This window comes from Taudactylus pleione, unplaced genomic scaffold, assembly GCF_031769625.1.
Source record: "Taudactylus pleione unplaced genomic scaffold, aTauple2 ptg000148l, whole genome shotgun sequence".
Taxonomy (NCBI): domain Eukaryota; kingdom Metazoa; phylum Chordata; class Amphibia; order Anura; family Myobatrachidae; genus Taudactylus; species Taudactylus pleione.
This window is the reverse complement of record NW_028284550.1, coordinates 1304072-1316206: the sequence shown is the minus strand read 5'-3', so window position 1 is coordinate 1316206 and position 12135 is coordinate 1304072. Positions and strand designations below refer to the sequence as shown.

The window sequence follows — 12135 nt, the reverse complement described above, 5'->3', positions numbered from 1 at the left end:
GCCGTCCAGACATGTTGGCTGTACACGCGAGCTGATGCACTAAGCGATATATTGTTTGTCAGCTGCACGGACAATAGATGGCATAGTATGGATTCAATACATGAGCACTGTGAAACTAGTTTTATATTTAATCTAACACAAAATAACGTAACTGGTGCAGCAGAGCATAATGTTTGGCAAGATTAAACACCATCCTGCCTCCCCCAACCAATAAGACACAGGTTATCATTTGGGCTAATGAATAGCAGAGAAACCAGCTGGCAATCTGTTTATATTGTAGAGTCACCCTTTATCTAATAGAAAACACATTTAAAAAGATAAAAATTCTCTTTGTAGATAAAATACAGACGTCCCAGTTACCCCCCTCCCCATATTTGCACATATATTAGTCACCCGTCACATCATGGCGCTCCTGCTATAAAGTGAGTCTGCAATGGGAGTCCTTAGAGTGGGTCACGCGTATTTAATTTGAGCGCTAACGGATTCGGAGGTCCCCCCTTCTCACTCCTAGGTAACCTGCCACTACTAGCACCTGCTGGCAACTTATACATTGATTGAGCAATTTATATTTCTCTAACAAACACATTTTTGTAAGTAAATTGAACAGGGTGGGCGGCTGTATAGGATGTCACTGAGCTCCCATATATACAGTAGGAAATGCCTGACCAGCACATGTTACAGACTCTCCCCTAGTAACACAAGCTGGGCAGGGGGACGGTCTGCGTAAGACAATCCATCAGTACAGGTTACATTGGGTGACATAAAGGCTAAGTGTGTGCATACCTAGGTGATGGCCTGAGCCTGCGTCTTTAATACATTTATGTTAAATCTGGTCCAAAACTTGTTTCCTTTGTCAGAATCTATAATAACCACCGGCCAAGTATATTACACTATGGGCCTGGCACAGCTAACGTGACGTGGGCCTGGTAACTCTCCCACTGAGAGCAGAAAGTAACAGGTTAGTTTGGTAAAGGCAGGTGCCTGTCCCAGATGGCAGAGACCCACCATGTAACCTGCTCCTCCAGCTGAAGGGAGGGTCTATAACTAAGGAGTGGGGCACCAGCAACCTACAGTAAGAGCTGGTGCCCAATGACCCCTGCACAGTAAGGAACCACATAGAGAGGAGCGCTGCCCAGCAGCACATAACTATACGATGTGGGCCCCATGTGAGTGTGTTATCTCTATGTGAGTTACTGAGTTATGGCAATGTACAATACACTTGTTGCGGGGATGATATACCCGGGGTGTAATGGGTCCAGACGCAAAGGAGGCTGCAGGCCCAGAGCTATAACTTGCCTCAGGCACTAAATATGACATTATTATACAGGTAATAGCAACATACTTAGGGCCTCAGTTATCAACACATTTTATCATTCACCACAAGTGATAAAACTCCTGTATGATAACGGTGCTCCAGCCAATCAGCTCCCAACTGTCATTCTTCAAACAGATAACAGGAGCTGATTGGCTGGAGCACCGTTATCACACAGGAGTTTTATCACTTGTTGTGAATGATAAAACATGTTGATGGCTGAGGCCCTATCATTCATAACAAGTGATAAAACTCCTGTGTGATAACGGTGCTCCAGCCAATCAGCTCCTGTTATCTGTTTGAAGAATGACAGTTGGGAGCTGATTGGCTGGAGCACCGTTTCTTTCTGTCACACACATGTTGGCATGTGTGACTGCTGCTACAGTTTATACGATGACATCACAATGGTGCCATTATGACACAATGAGTGATGAGCAGGGACAATGCACTAGGACTCATCCTGTTACCTGGTCCCTGAGCAGTGTGCAGGACTTTACCCAGCTGGTGGTTTCTACTAGTGTTTTTATAGTTTTTATTAGGTTTTTAGTTTATAAGACAGTTTATCAGTTACTATAGTGTATAAGTTATTATATAAGTCAGTTTTTATTTATAACTTAGTGTATATATTGGTAGATTAGGGAAGGGGCTTTGGTGGGGGGGCAGCCATGGGCTGCCTCAGCCTGATCTTCCCGTGCCTCAGGCGGAAGGTAAGTGCACTGTTATTGGGATTTGTTGTACTTTGTTCTGATTGGCCGCAGGGGGTTACATAGGAGATGACTGTGTGGGTGACGGGGGTCAGATTCGGTGACCCTTAGGTAACAGTCTGCGATGTGACTTCCTGACCAGTGTCATCCATCAGGTGTATTCTGATTAATAGGGGCTAATATGGTAACTGTATATGCACCCAATGGCTAGCATTTACATGTTATGTGACTAGTTATATAGTTACTTTACTTAGTCTGAAATACAAATGTGATCGAGAGCTTCATCAAATTCAGAAAATCAGCTTTCATAAAATAAATATAAAATTTGTTTCAATTATGCAAAATGGTCAGAAAGCGCAAATTATATACCTCCTAAAAATTACCTTCTACACTATATATAGATAAAATGCACTTTTAATATGTTTAAAGGGGCTATAAACATCTGTGTGCATTTTATGTGTGTCCTTTTTACTGATTATATCCTGCAGATCCGTATTTTATATTTGATAGCTTTTACATCCTAGTTACTATACAGCAATATATATTTTAGAAGGTAATTTTTAGGAGGTCTATAATTAGCACTTTCTGGCCATTTTACACCTTAGTCGGTCTTACCTAACAAATAAAACAAAGCATTAGATATAAAGCAGACAATCCATTATGTGTTTATTTCTGCTGATATACGAGTAAATCGCTTTTTGCTCAATTTGGCATGAAGGTAAGGTGATGCTTAGTACAGTACATGTATACTGGTATATTGTCACCTACTGCTACCATGTAACCATTCTCTTTCTCTCTCAGAGACGGCAGAGGGCAGAGAAACAACTAAAAGCTGCCCAGGAAGTGACCACACTGATCAGTGAGTAAATGATCCTCCCTTCTGTATTGTACGGGGGACAGGGGATGTCACAGGTGTAACAGGACAGGGATGTGAGCGCGGGGTCAGCCATGATTGCTGATTACCTTTCCCATTGTTCTTTCCTGGTTCCTGGTCATACAAGGAGGAGGCAGACAGAGCAGCATTATAGAAGATTAAAAAGCAAAGCTGTGCCTCCACCTACTCCCATAATACCCCTTATTCACCAAGTCACCCAACATAACGTACTCCATCATCCTATCCCTACTGCATGGTAATGGTGCATACACACGGTCAGATTTTTCCTTCAGATATGAACGATAACGATTTAAAAATCGTTCAGTCGTTCATATCTGAAGGAAAATCGTTCATATCTGACATGCCTGAACGATGGACGATCAACGATGCGCGTTCCCGATGGTCAGATAACGATTTCTGACATCTGATGTGTTTGCAGTCAGACTTGGACGATTCCATTCATTTTAATGCAGTCAAAAATCGTTCAATCGTTCAAATCGTTCAAATCGTTCAAAACTTTGGTAAAATCGTTCAAATCGTTCAAATCGTTTAATCGTTTAATCGTTCATCTGACAAATCTGACAAGTCTGACAAATCTGACCGTGTGTATGCTCCATAACACAGCAATTACACATACAGCAACACAGCTGTAATATAGCGCTCACATATTGTGGTCATCACACGTGTTACAGCGATAACATACATAACACATGACTTACCCATGTGCCTGTACTCTTAAGCTGATGGCCGTCTGTCCCATGTTACTGCACAGCCTGTAGCCTATGGTACTAGCAATGTTCTATCTCTGTAATTATATAAAGAGATTTTATAAATAATTTGATAGTCTAAAAAAACAAAAACAAAGCCGCCACATTAAATATAACGAGATTGAGAAAGTAAATGACAGCCGCCACCTGTGCCTGGCAGTGATCCCTACCAATCCCTATCTGATGGTGTATAGGGTCTATGTTATGTGGGGATGAGAAAGTAAATGACAGCCGCCACCTGTGTCTGTCAGTGATCCCTACCAATCCTTATCTGATGGCGTATAAGGGTCTGTGTTATGTGGGGATGAGAAAGTAAATGACAGCCGCTACCTGTGCCTGGCAGTGATCCCTACCAATCCTTATCTGATGGTATATAGGGTCTATGTTATGTGGGGATGAGAAAGTAAATGACAGCCGCTACCTGTGCCTGGCAGTGATCCCTACCAATCCTTATCTGATGGTGTATAGGGTCTGTGTTATGTGGGGATGAGATGTCACTTATGGAGGACGTGACCACAATATGAGTGAAATGACAGTTTTGTATTTATATTGTGTATAAAACCATTCTCCCTGTATTAGTAGCGCTTGCAGGTGCCATGGTATAAGCCATTGGCGTAGAGCTGTAATGGGGCCATGTGATAGATCTGTCTGATGTCCTCTTGTTCTTATACACAGGTAAGATCGAAGATCAGGAGAAGAACATAACATCCCTCCTCCAACACCACCAGGAGGAGATGGCCGCCCTGACAAGCCGTCATGACCAGCAGATGGAGCTCCTGAGACAGGAGATAAACCTGCTCAAAGAACAGGTCAGATACAGATATATCTATACATTATATTTTCCCTTTAGGTAGAACTGGGCTGGAACAGACGATGGTGCAATAAAATTGCCCCAAGTGTCTTCTGATTTCCCTGAGAGACCATTTGTAGTAATTTTGGCCCTACGGCCTTTTGTGCTACCTGAGAGCTTTTCATACAATTACATTTATCAGCATTTCCCTAACCCCGTTACTAACTTGGACAGGACTGAATGACACTGAGCTATACCTGGGTGTCCTGTAAGTCAGGGTTGTCCCTATGGTGGCCCAGATGCAGGCGGCAATGCCACCTCTGAGACCTTTGTGTGATGGGGAATACTGGTGCCACCTCCACTCTGATGCCAAGTGGTCTCACTGACGGCTCTGGCCTCAGCCTCACGTCACAACAACCCGGATCATTCCCGGAACCACTGTAAATAGTAACTGCATGTCTCAGTATGACGCCACAGCGGCCCACTGACTGCCTGTGATTGCAGGGGAGAGAAGCACCACCATTCACTGGGATGGCATTGCAGTACTCCCTCTCTATTGCTTCTCCATTGGGATGAAGGGTCAGGGCAGTGTGAGGGAGGGGTAAGGGAGGCTGGCATAAGGCTGTGATTTGTGGGAGGCTGGGACTAAGGATATACAGTACTTTGTCTATATTGGGCTGGAGACATGAGGCTGAAAATCACTGCAGTGGTGGGCACAGGGCTATAATGCGGGGCATGGCGGTACGGTGGGCATGAAGAGTTGGTAGTGACCCGCAGATGTGTTGGACACAGGGCACTTAGGCTGAGCAGATGGCAGCATATACATAGAGGAATGTACTGGGAATAATGCAGATAACCTGAGCACAGGGCTGCATGGGGCAGGTATAAACAGGTGACAGATATAGGACATATTATACAGCATATACATAGAGGAATGTACTGGGAATAATGCAGATAACCTGAGCACAGGGCTGCATGGGGCAGGTATAAACAGGTGACAGATATAGGACATATTATACAGCATATACATAGAGGAATGTACTGGGAATAATGCAGATAACCTGAGCACAGGGCTGCATGGGGCAGGTATAAACAGGTGACAGATATAGTTCATATTATACAGCATATACATAGAGGAATGTACTGGGAATAATGTAGATAACCTGAGCACAGGGCTGCATGGGGCAGGTATAAACAGGTGACAGATATAGGACATATTATACAGCATATACATAGAGGAATGTACTGGGAATAATGCAGATAACCTGAGCACAGGGCTGCATGGGGCAGGTATAAACAGGTGACAGATATAGGACCTATTATACAGCATATTGGGCTCCTAATGGCTTTAATAAGAAATCTGGGACGTCCATGAGAAGTGACGCTTTATCTGAGAGTTTCCCAGGTTGCCCCCATCCGGATCAATGATCCACAAAGAGGTTTATGATGGGGAATGAATGCAGTCACCATGCCGCTCTGACATTGGGTGTAAATGAGCCCCCGGGATGGGAATCTATGTAACTAGGAAGCCAATAACTAATATGTATCATCTTACTGTATGTAACGTGTGAGTATTTGCCTCACTGTGTGTATTGCAGGCAGCGGCAAAGGCACAAAAAGCCTCAGAAGTGGAGGAACATTCTGCAGGTAAGAGACCTTAATATTCCTGATATGTTGTAGATGGGAAGTGACAGAATTAGGGAACGTGTGATAGGGAAATATTGCTCAGTAAACCCCTAATAGGATATCTGTAGTATAAGGCCTGACGGTTGCCAAACTCATAGTATAGTTAGGGTAACGTGAGTCACACCATAAAGATGTGATGCACAATACAAAACAGTGCAATAGGAGTGCTCACTAATTACACAGCGCGCTCTGCTGGGAGGCTCTGAGAATACAATCTGGACACTTATTAGTGAGGACCAACAATAGGTTTTCTCATTGTAGTAACTAGATATTACACATATATAGTACATGGCAATATAATCCCGCAATAGTCACACGTGTGATGGGATTTCTGCCGCTGAGACACAATTACATGTTATCCAGTCATAGTCTCACATACTTATCTATAAATGGAAAGCGTCAGATAGCTGAGAGCAATGTGATATCTCCCTGTGTAACAGTGAGGGGGATGTATGTGAGCTGCCTTGTGCCCCCATCACTCAGTTATCAGGGGGAGCTGTGTGATAGGAGTATACACCTAACACTCTATAGCTATATATATATATTTATATATATAATTACAGGGATGCAATGGGAGCAGTGTGTGTGCATATAAATGTGTGCCTGTGAATGTTTGTATAAGTGTGCGATTGCATGTGAGTGTGTGAGTGTATGTATATAACCTCTGACCTATGTGCTATCTGACAGAACTTTGTTTCTCCTCAGAGCTCAAAGAGCAGACGGCATCCGGCGAAGACACCACCTCCCTGCAGGTCAGCCTCTGTCTTACACCCCGTATAACAATCCCCTGATAAGTGCCGGCATGGGGGCTATTTGGTTACTGGCCATAACCTATAATCCAGAACACCTAATTTATTATGTAGGCAATATATTATGAGACTGAGCGGAGCAATTGCTAATGGGGAAAAAAAAAACAGCCGGATGGTGTAAAATATGAGTCCTTTAGCGGAGTGGAAATGCTTGTGCGGCCCCTAAGCCTCTGCTCTACCCAACCCTTTATCCAGCTCCACCAATGGGAATCTTGTTTCTGCTCCACTGCGTAAAACTAGCTGCACACAATTACTCATACTTACTGACTTTTAGGCTGACCCCTCAGGGGGCCACTAGTCACAGCAGATGGGGTGTGTGGGGAGCGTGGCGTCTTAATCCCTTCACTGAGACCCCTCCCCCTCTGTACAGAGCCTATAATACAGGCACTGAAAAGCGGGGGGGGGCGGAGCTACGATGATGCGATTCAGTGTTGCAATGGGGAAAGGGGGGGGGGGTGGGGGGTGGGCTGGTACCGGGAGATTTGCCTGGTCTTCCAGGGAGTCGGAAGCGCCAATAGTAATAAGTTAGTAAATGTCACAGCCTTTCCTATGGCTCTCCTGTACATTGTGTGAGTGAGGCTGGGACCATTCTATCACCAGCACCAGCCTGGGAGTAGTCATTATATGGCAGCGGGCGCCCAGTAACCTATATACATCCAGGCTGAGGTAGCGGTGACCATATGGAAGACCCAGGGCTGGTTAGGGGCTGCACATGTCACAGTATATTACAGTGTACTCTCTGTATAGTTATGGAACGTTCTCCTATCACAGATTATATTATGTAATACCCGCAGCAGCTGTCATTCTACTCCCCATAGACAATGAGAGTGTCTGACACGGTTTCTGCTTCTCTTTGTAGGGATCCCTTCAATTCAACAACATCTACAGCCTGCAGATGAAGGTACATACATAACAATGAATAAATCACATTATAAAGGAACAAGCAGGAGCCAGATTTAGCTTAGCCATCTGATAGGAGCAGGGTTTGGATGAGCACAGAATTCTGACACATGATACATAGGAATGTTTTCCTAATCAGCAAAGAGACTCTGTATTATTGTAGTTCCAGTGAGATATATCTGTACACCATGGGGTATATTTACTAAAGTGCAGGTTTAGAAGTGGAGATGTTGCCCATAGCAACCAATCAGATTCTAGTTATCATTTATCTAGCACCATCTAAGATAATAGCTAGAATCTGGTAGCTATGGACAACACCTCCACTTCTATAAAACCGCACTTTAGTATATATACCAGGGTCCTATTTATCATGAAATATTTGTAGCATATTCCCCGATATCTACAATATCTGATGCGGTCCCTCCATTTCCAACGGCAGCCGCTGCCCCCATAGGCTTCTATGGGGGATACGATGCTGTCAGATTTACCTTCATATTCCCGGAGCTTAGTCCCCGCAGCTGATGTCATGTGACGATGGTGATGTGCTGCTGTAGCCTTTGGGCTACACATTGCAAACTAACTGTTATCGTGCCCAGATTCTAATTGTTGATAAATAGACTCTCTGTACTTAGGGGTGTTCCCATGTCAGGTGCCGATGTCAGTGTACATAGTTAGCATGACGTTACAGCAAGAGACTTCTTCACCTTACAAGATAACAGTACAGATACATAGCTTGGTCGTTTGGGTGGTCATGCGGCAGATTTGGAATAAGAAACACAAGAACATATAAGAGAAATGCTCTCACAGATATATAATAATAATAATAACAATTTTATTTATATAGTGCTTTTCTCCAAAAAGACTCAAAGCATTACTGGGAGATGTACTAACCTCTGACAAACTGGAAAGTGATGAATGACCAGCCACTCACCTCCTAATTGTCATGTTACAGGCTGTGCTTGAAAAATGACAGTTAGGAGATGATTGGTTGGTAGTTTATCACTCTCCACTTTATCAGTTTTCAGAGCTTAGTACATCTGCCCCTTAGTCACAAATACAACAAGGGTTATTTAATCATTTTAGCAAATGTGCAAATATGTGCGGTAATCCACAGCCACCAATCAGATGTCTGCTTTCATTCCCTAGACTGCTTGGAAAATAACAGCTTGGATCTGATTTGTTGATATGAATGAAGCAGCCATATTTTATAACCTCTGTTTAGCCGCTTTGTTTATAATGGTGATAGAGCATTTCATGTTATTGTATGTTATTGCTTTCATTTTACTATTATTTATTCAAAGGATCATGGCTGCCCTGGAGAGTTCTGGCAGAGGGAGCTGGAAAGCCTCCAGAATATTGTAGATTTAAAAAAGACCTTAATCCAGGAGCAGACAACCAAACTGATGACCCTGGAAGCCACGGTGAGGACTGGGTAACATGAAATATTAGCCACGTATAGAATGTTCTGGTACTAAAGCTTTATCTGCCCATGGTGATACATTACCAGTCATCAGACTGACTGGGCCACATCCCTCCTACTGTAATTACAGCATATGGCCCCTATACACACAGGTGCAGCCATTCTGTGATAATCGCGCTATTCGGCCTGTCCCCAATTCAAATAGCTCAATTTGCTGCATTTTGCCACAAAGGGGCGGGGCCTAATGGCACAAATAGGTCAGCCACACCCCCATCGCCGCTCAGAGAGGTCATTACTAAGGTAGGCAAGTATGGTTTAATGTCAGATTTTAGCCTAAGCCAGAAAAATGGATTTATGGCAGGAGATTTGCGGTTATACTCTGTCTGATATGGTATGAAGATTCAGGGGGTATAGTACATGAGGAGGGAGAGTATGACAGGTGGGGGGAAAGGAGAGGGCAACAAAAGTTGTGGGGGAGAGAGAGGAGAGGAGAATGTCAGTGGTGGGGGGAGAGGGGAATTTCGTTTGTGGGGAGGAAAGAGGAATATCAGTGGTGAGGGGAAGAGGACAGGGGAACGTCAGTGGTGGGGGGAAGTGGGCAGGGGAATGTCAGTGGCAGGGGATGAGGGCAGGGGAATGTCAGTGGCAGGGGATGAGGGCAGGGGTATGTCAGTGGTGGGGGGAAGTGGTCAGGGGTATGTCAGTGGCGGGGGAAGAGGGCAGGGGAATGTCAGTGGCAGGGGATGAGGGCAGGGGTATGTCAGTGGTGGAGGGGAGAGGGCAGGGGACCGTCTGTGGTGGAGGGGAGAGGGCAGAGGTATGTCAGTGGCAGGGGATGAGGGCAGGGGTATGTCAGTGGTGGAGGGGAGAGGGCACGGGAATGTCAGTGGCGGGGAAGAGGGCAGGGGTACGTCTGTGGTGGAGGGCAGGGGAACGTCTGTTGGGGAGGGGAATATCAGTGGAGGGATGTAGAGGAGAGGGGAACGTCAGTGGTGGGGGGGGGGAGAGGAGGGTTGTTAACCATACTTTTATATTTATACTTGTTCTTCTAACAAAAAATAATATTTTAATGGAATAGCATTACCACCATTCAGCGACCACATTATCTCAAAATGTTATAGAATTGCCCTTGTTATACCAGTAGTGTCTTGTTTATCCATTCCCAAGCGTGGTACTTTTATATATAGTACATTATAATGCATTCCAAGGACTATGGTGTATTCACTAAAGTGGACATTCTGGTAAATAATACTACATGCTCTATCTGTATGTAATATATCTGTTTAAAAAGGGGCCCAGACCACGCACTGTAGTATCCATGTTGTCTGCAGGTTATGTCCTCTCTGTGGTGGCTGGTCACACCCTCTCTGTGGTGGCTGGTCACACCCTCTCTGTGGTGGCTGGTCACACCCTCATCTGGTGGCTGGTCACACCCTCATCTGGTGGCTGGTCACACCCTCTCTGTGGTGGCTGGTCACACCCTCTCTGTGGTGGCTGGTCACACCCTCTCTGTGGTGGCTGGTCACACACCCCTCTGGTGGCTGATCACACACCCCTCTGGTGGCTGGTCACCCCTTCCCTGTATTGGCTGGTCACCCCCTTCCCTGTAGTGGCTGGTCACCCCTCTCCCTGTGGTGGCTAGTCACACCCCCATATGAATGATCCTGTATGCAGATTATGTAACACATGGTTCTGGTGCTGGCTGTATATAATGTCACTATTACTATATGTACTCTCCTTACCCCTAGTCACATGACCATTTCCTTCTTTTCTTACGGCAGATGGATAAGAATCTCCTGCTGGAGAGGAAACTTAAGATCATGCAGCAGGAGAACGAGCTCCTCGTGCACCATGTAAGTTGTCATGTGACGCTGCTTTGCCCCCTCCCCCATAACATTATTAATGGAGATTGTGTGTGTACTACTAATTGTGGATTTGTGTCTTTTCAGATGGGGAAAGTCTAAACTGACCCCCAACCCCATTTCTCCATCCACAGCACCCCACCCCTCCCATTCCCTCCCTTTTTCCACCTTTTATGATATCGGCCTTTACCATGGCTCCCTCGGGTGTTTTCTCCTACCACCTGACACATTATCGTGAGTGTGGCCAGTGGCTCCAGTGACCACACACCGTATCCCTACCTACTCTCCAGACAGCTGCATAGCGTGGCCCTCCTCACCCCGATTGCTACTTATCTGTATCTCTGGGGTGGTGGACGCTTGTGTGACTGTATTGTTGGATCGGTCCTCTAGGTGTGTCGCTGCTGGGTGCTCTCTTCTGCTGCTGTCTTTTCCTGGACGGAGCTCTTCACCATCTACCGCCTACACGTTGGTGGTTCCTGCCTCCTACTGGTGTCCTTTTGGGCTGGTGGTCGGTGTTGGCTATCCGGATGCCTCCTCTGGCTAGAATCCTTCAGCTGTGATGGTGTTCGGTGCCAGTGCTGGGGCAGACCCCATAGTGGCCCCTCTTTTACTTACTACGAGGCTCCTGACTGTGTATAGCGCTGCTGTTCCTGCCTGTGACTACGTCTGAGGCTGATGTGGCTCCTCTGCGATCCCTCACCTGTGCCTCGCTGAGTGTGCTGCTTTCCCTCCTGTAACCCCGCTCTGTGAGCGGCTGGATCCTCTTACCTGTGGCTCGCAGGTCCGGGCTGGATGACTTCTGCCTGTGTGTCCCTATTGCCGGACTGATCTTCGCCCTTGGAATGTGACTGAGTGTCAGAGTGCTGCCCTGAGAGACAGATTGCCCTGTGACATCATCCTGCTGATGAAGCCTGCCTGCTTGGACTGCTTCCAGGAGACAGTGATACCCCCAACCTATGGAGTCTTCTCTCAGGAGTGTATCTGCACTGACTGAACAAATGTAGAGGTTAT

General features: G+C 45.7%; 1 protein-coding gene across 1 annotated transcript; it reads left to right on the top strand.

Moving 5' to 3' along the window:
- Positions 1 to 2728: 2728 nt before the first annotated feature.
- LOC148522265 (coiled-coil domain-containing protein 69-A-like) lies at positions 2729 to 11570 on the top strand. The gene is made up of 9 exons (XM_088474147.1): positions 2729 to 2734; positions 2818 to 2875; positions 4333 to 4466; positions 6046 to 6094; positions 6839 to 6885; positions 7802 to 7843; positions 9144 to 9263; positions 11044 to 11115; positions 11212 to 11570. The coding sequence occupies exons 1-9, from the start codon at positions 2729 to 2731 to the stop codon at positions 11224 to 11226; spliced, it is 543 nt and encodes a 180-aa protein (XP_088330273.1). The 3' UTR covers positions 11227 to 11570.
- The last annotated feature ends 565 nt before the right edge of the window (positions 11571 to 12135 follow it).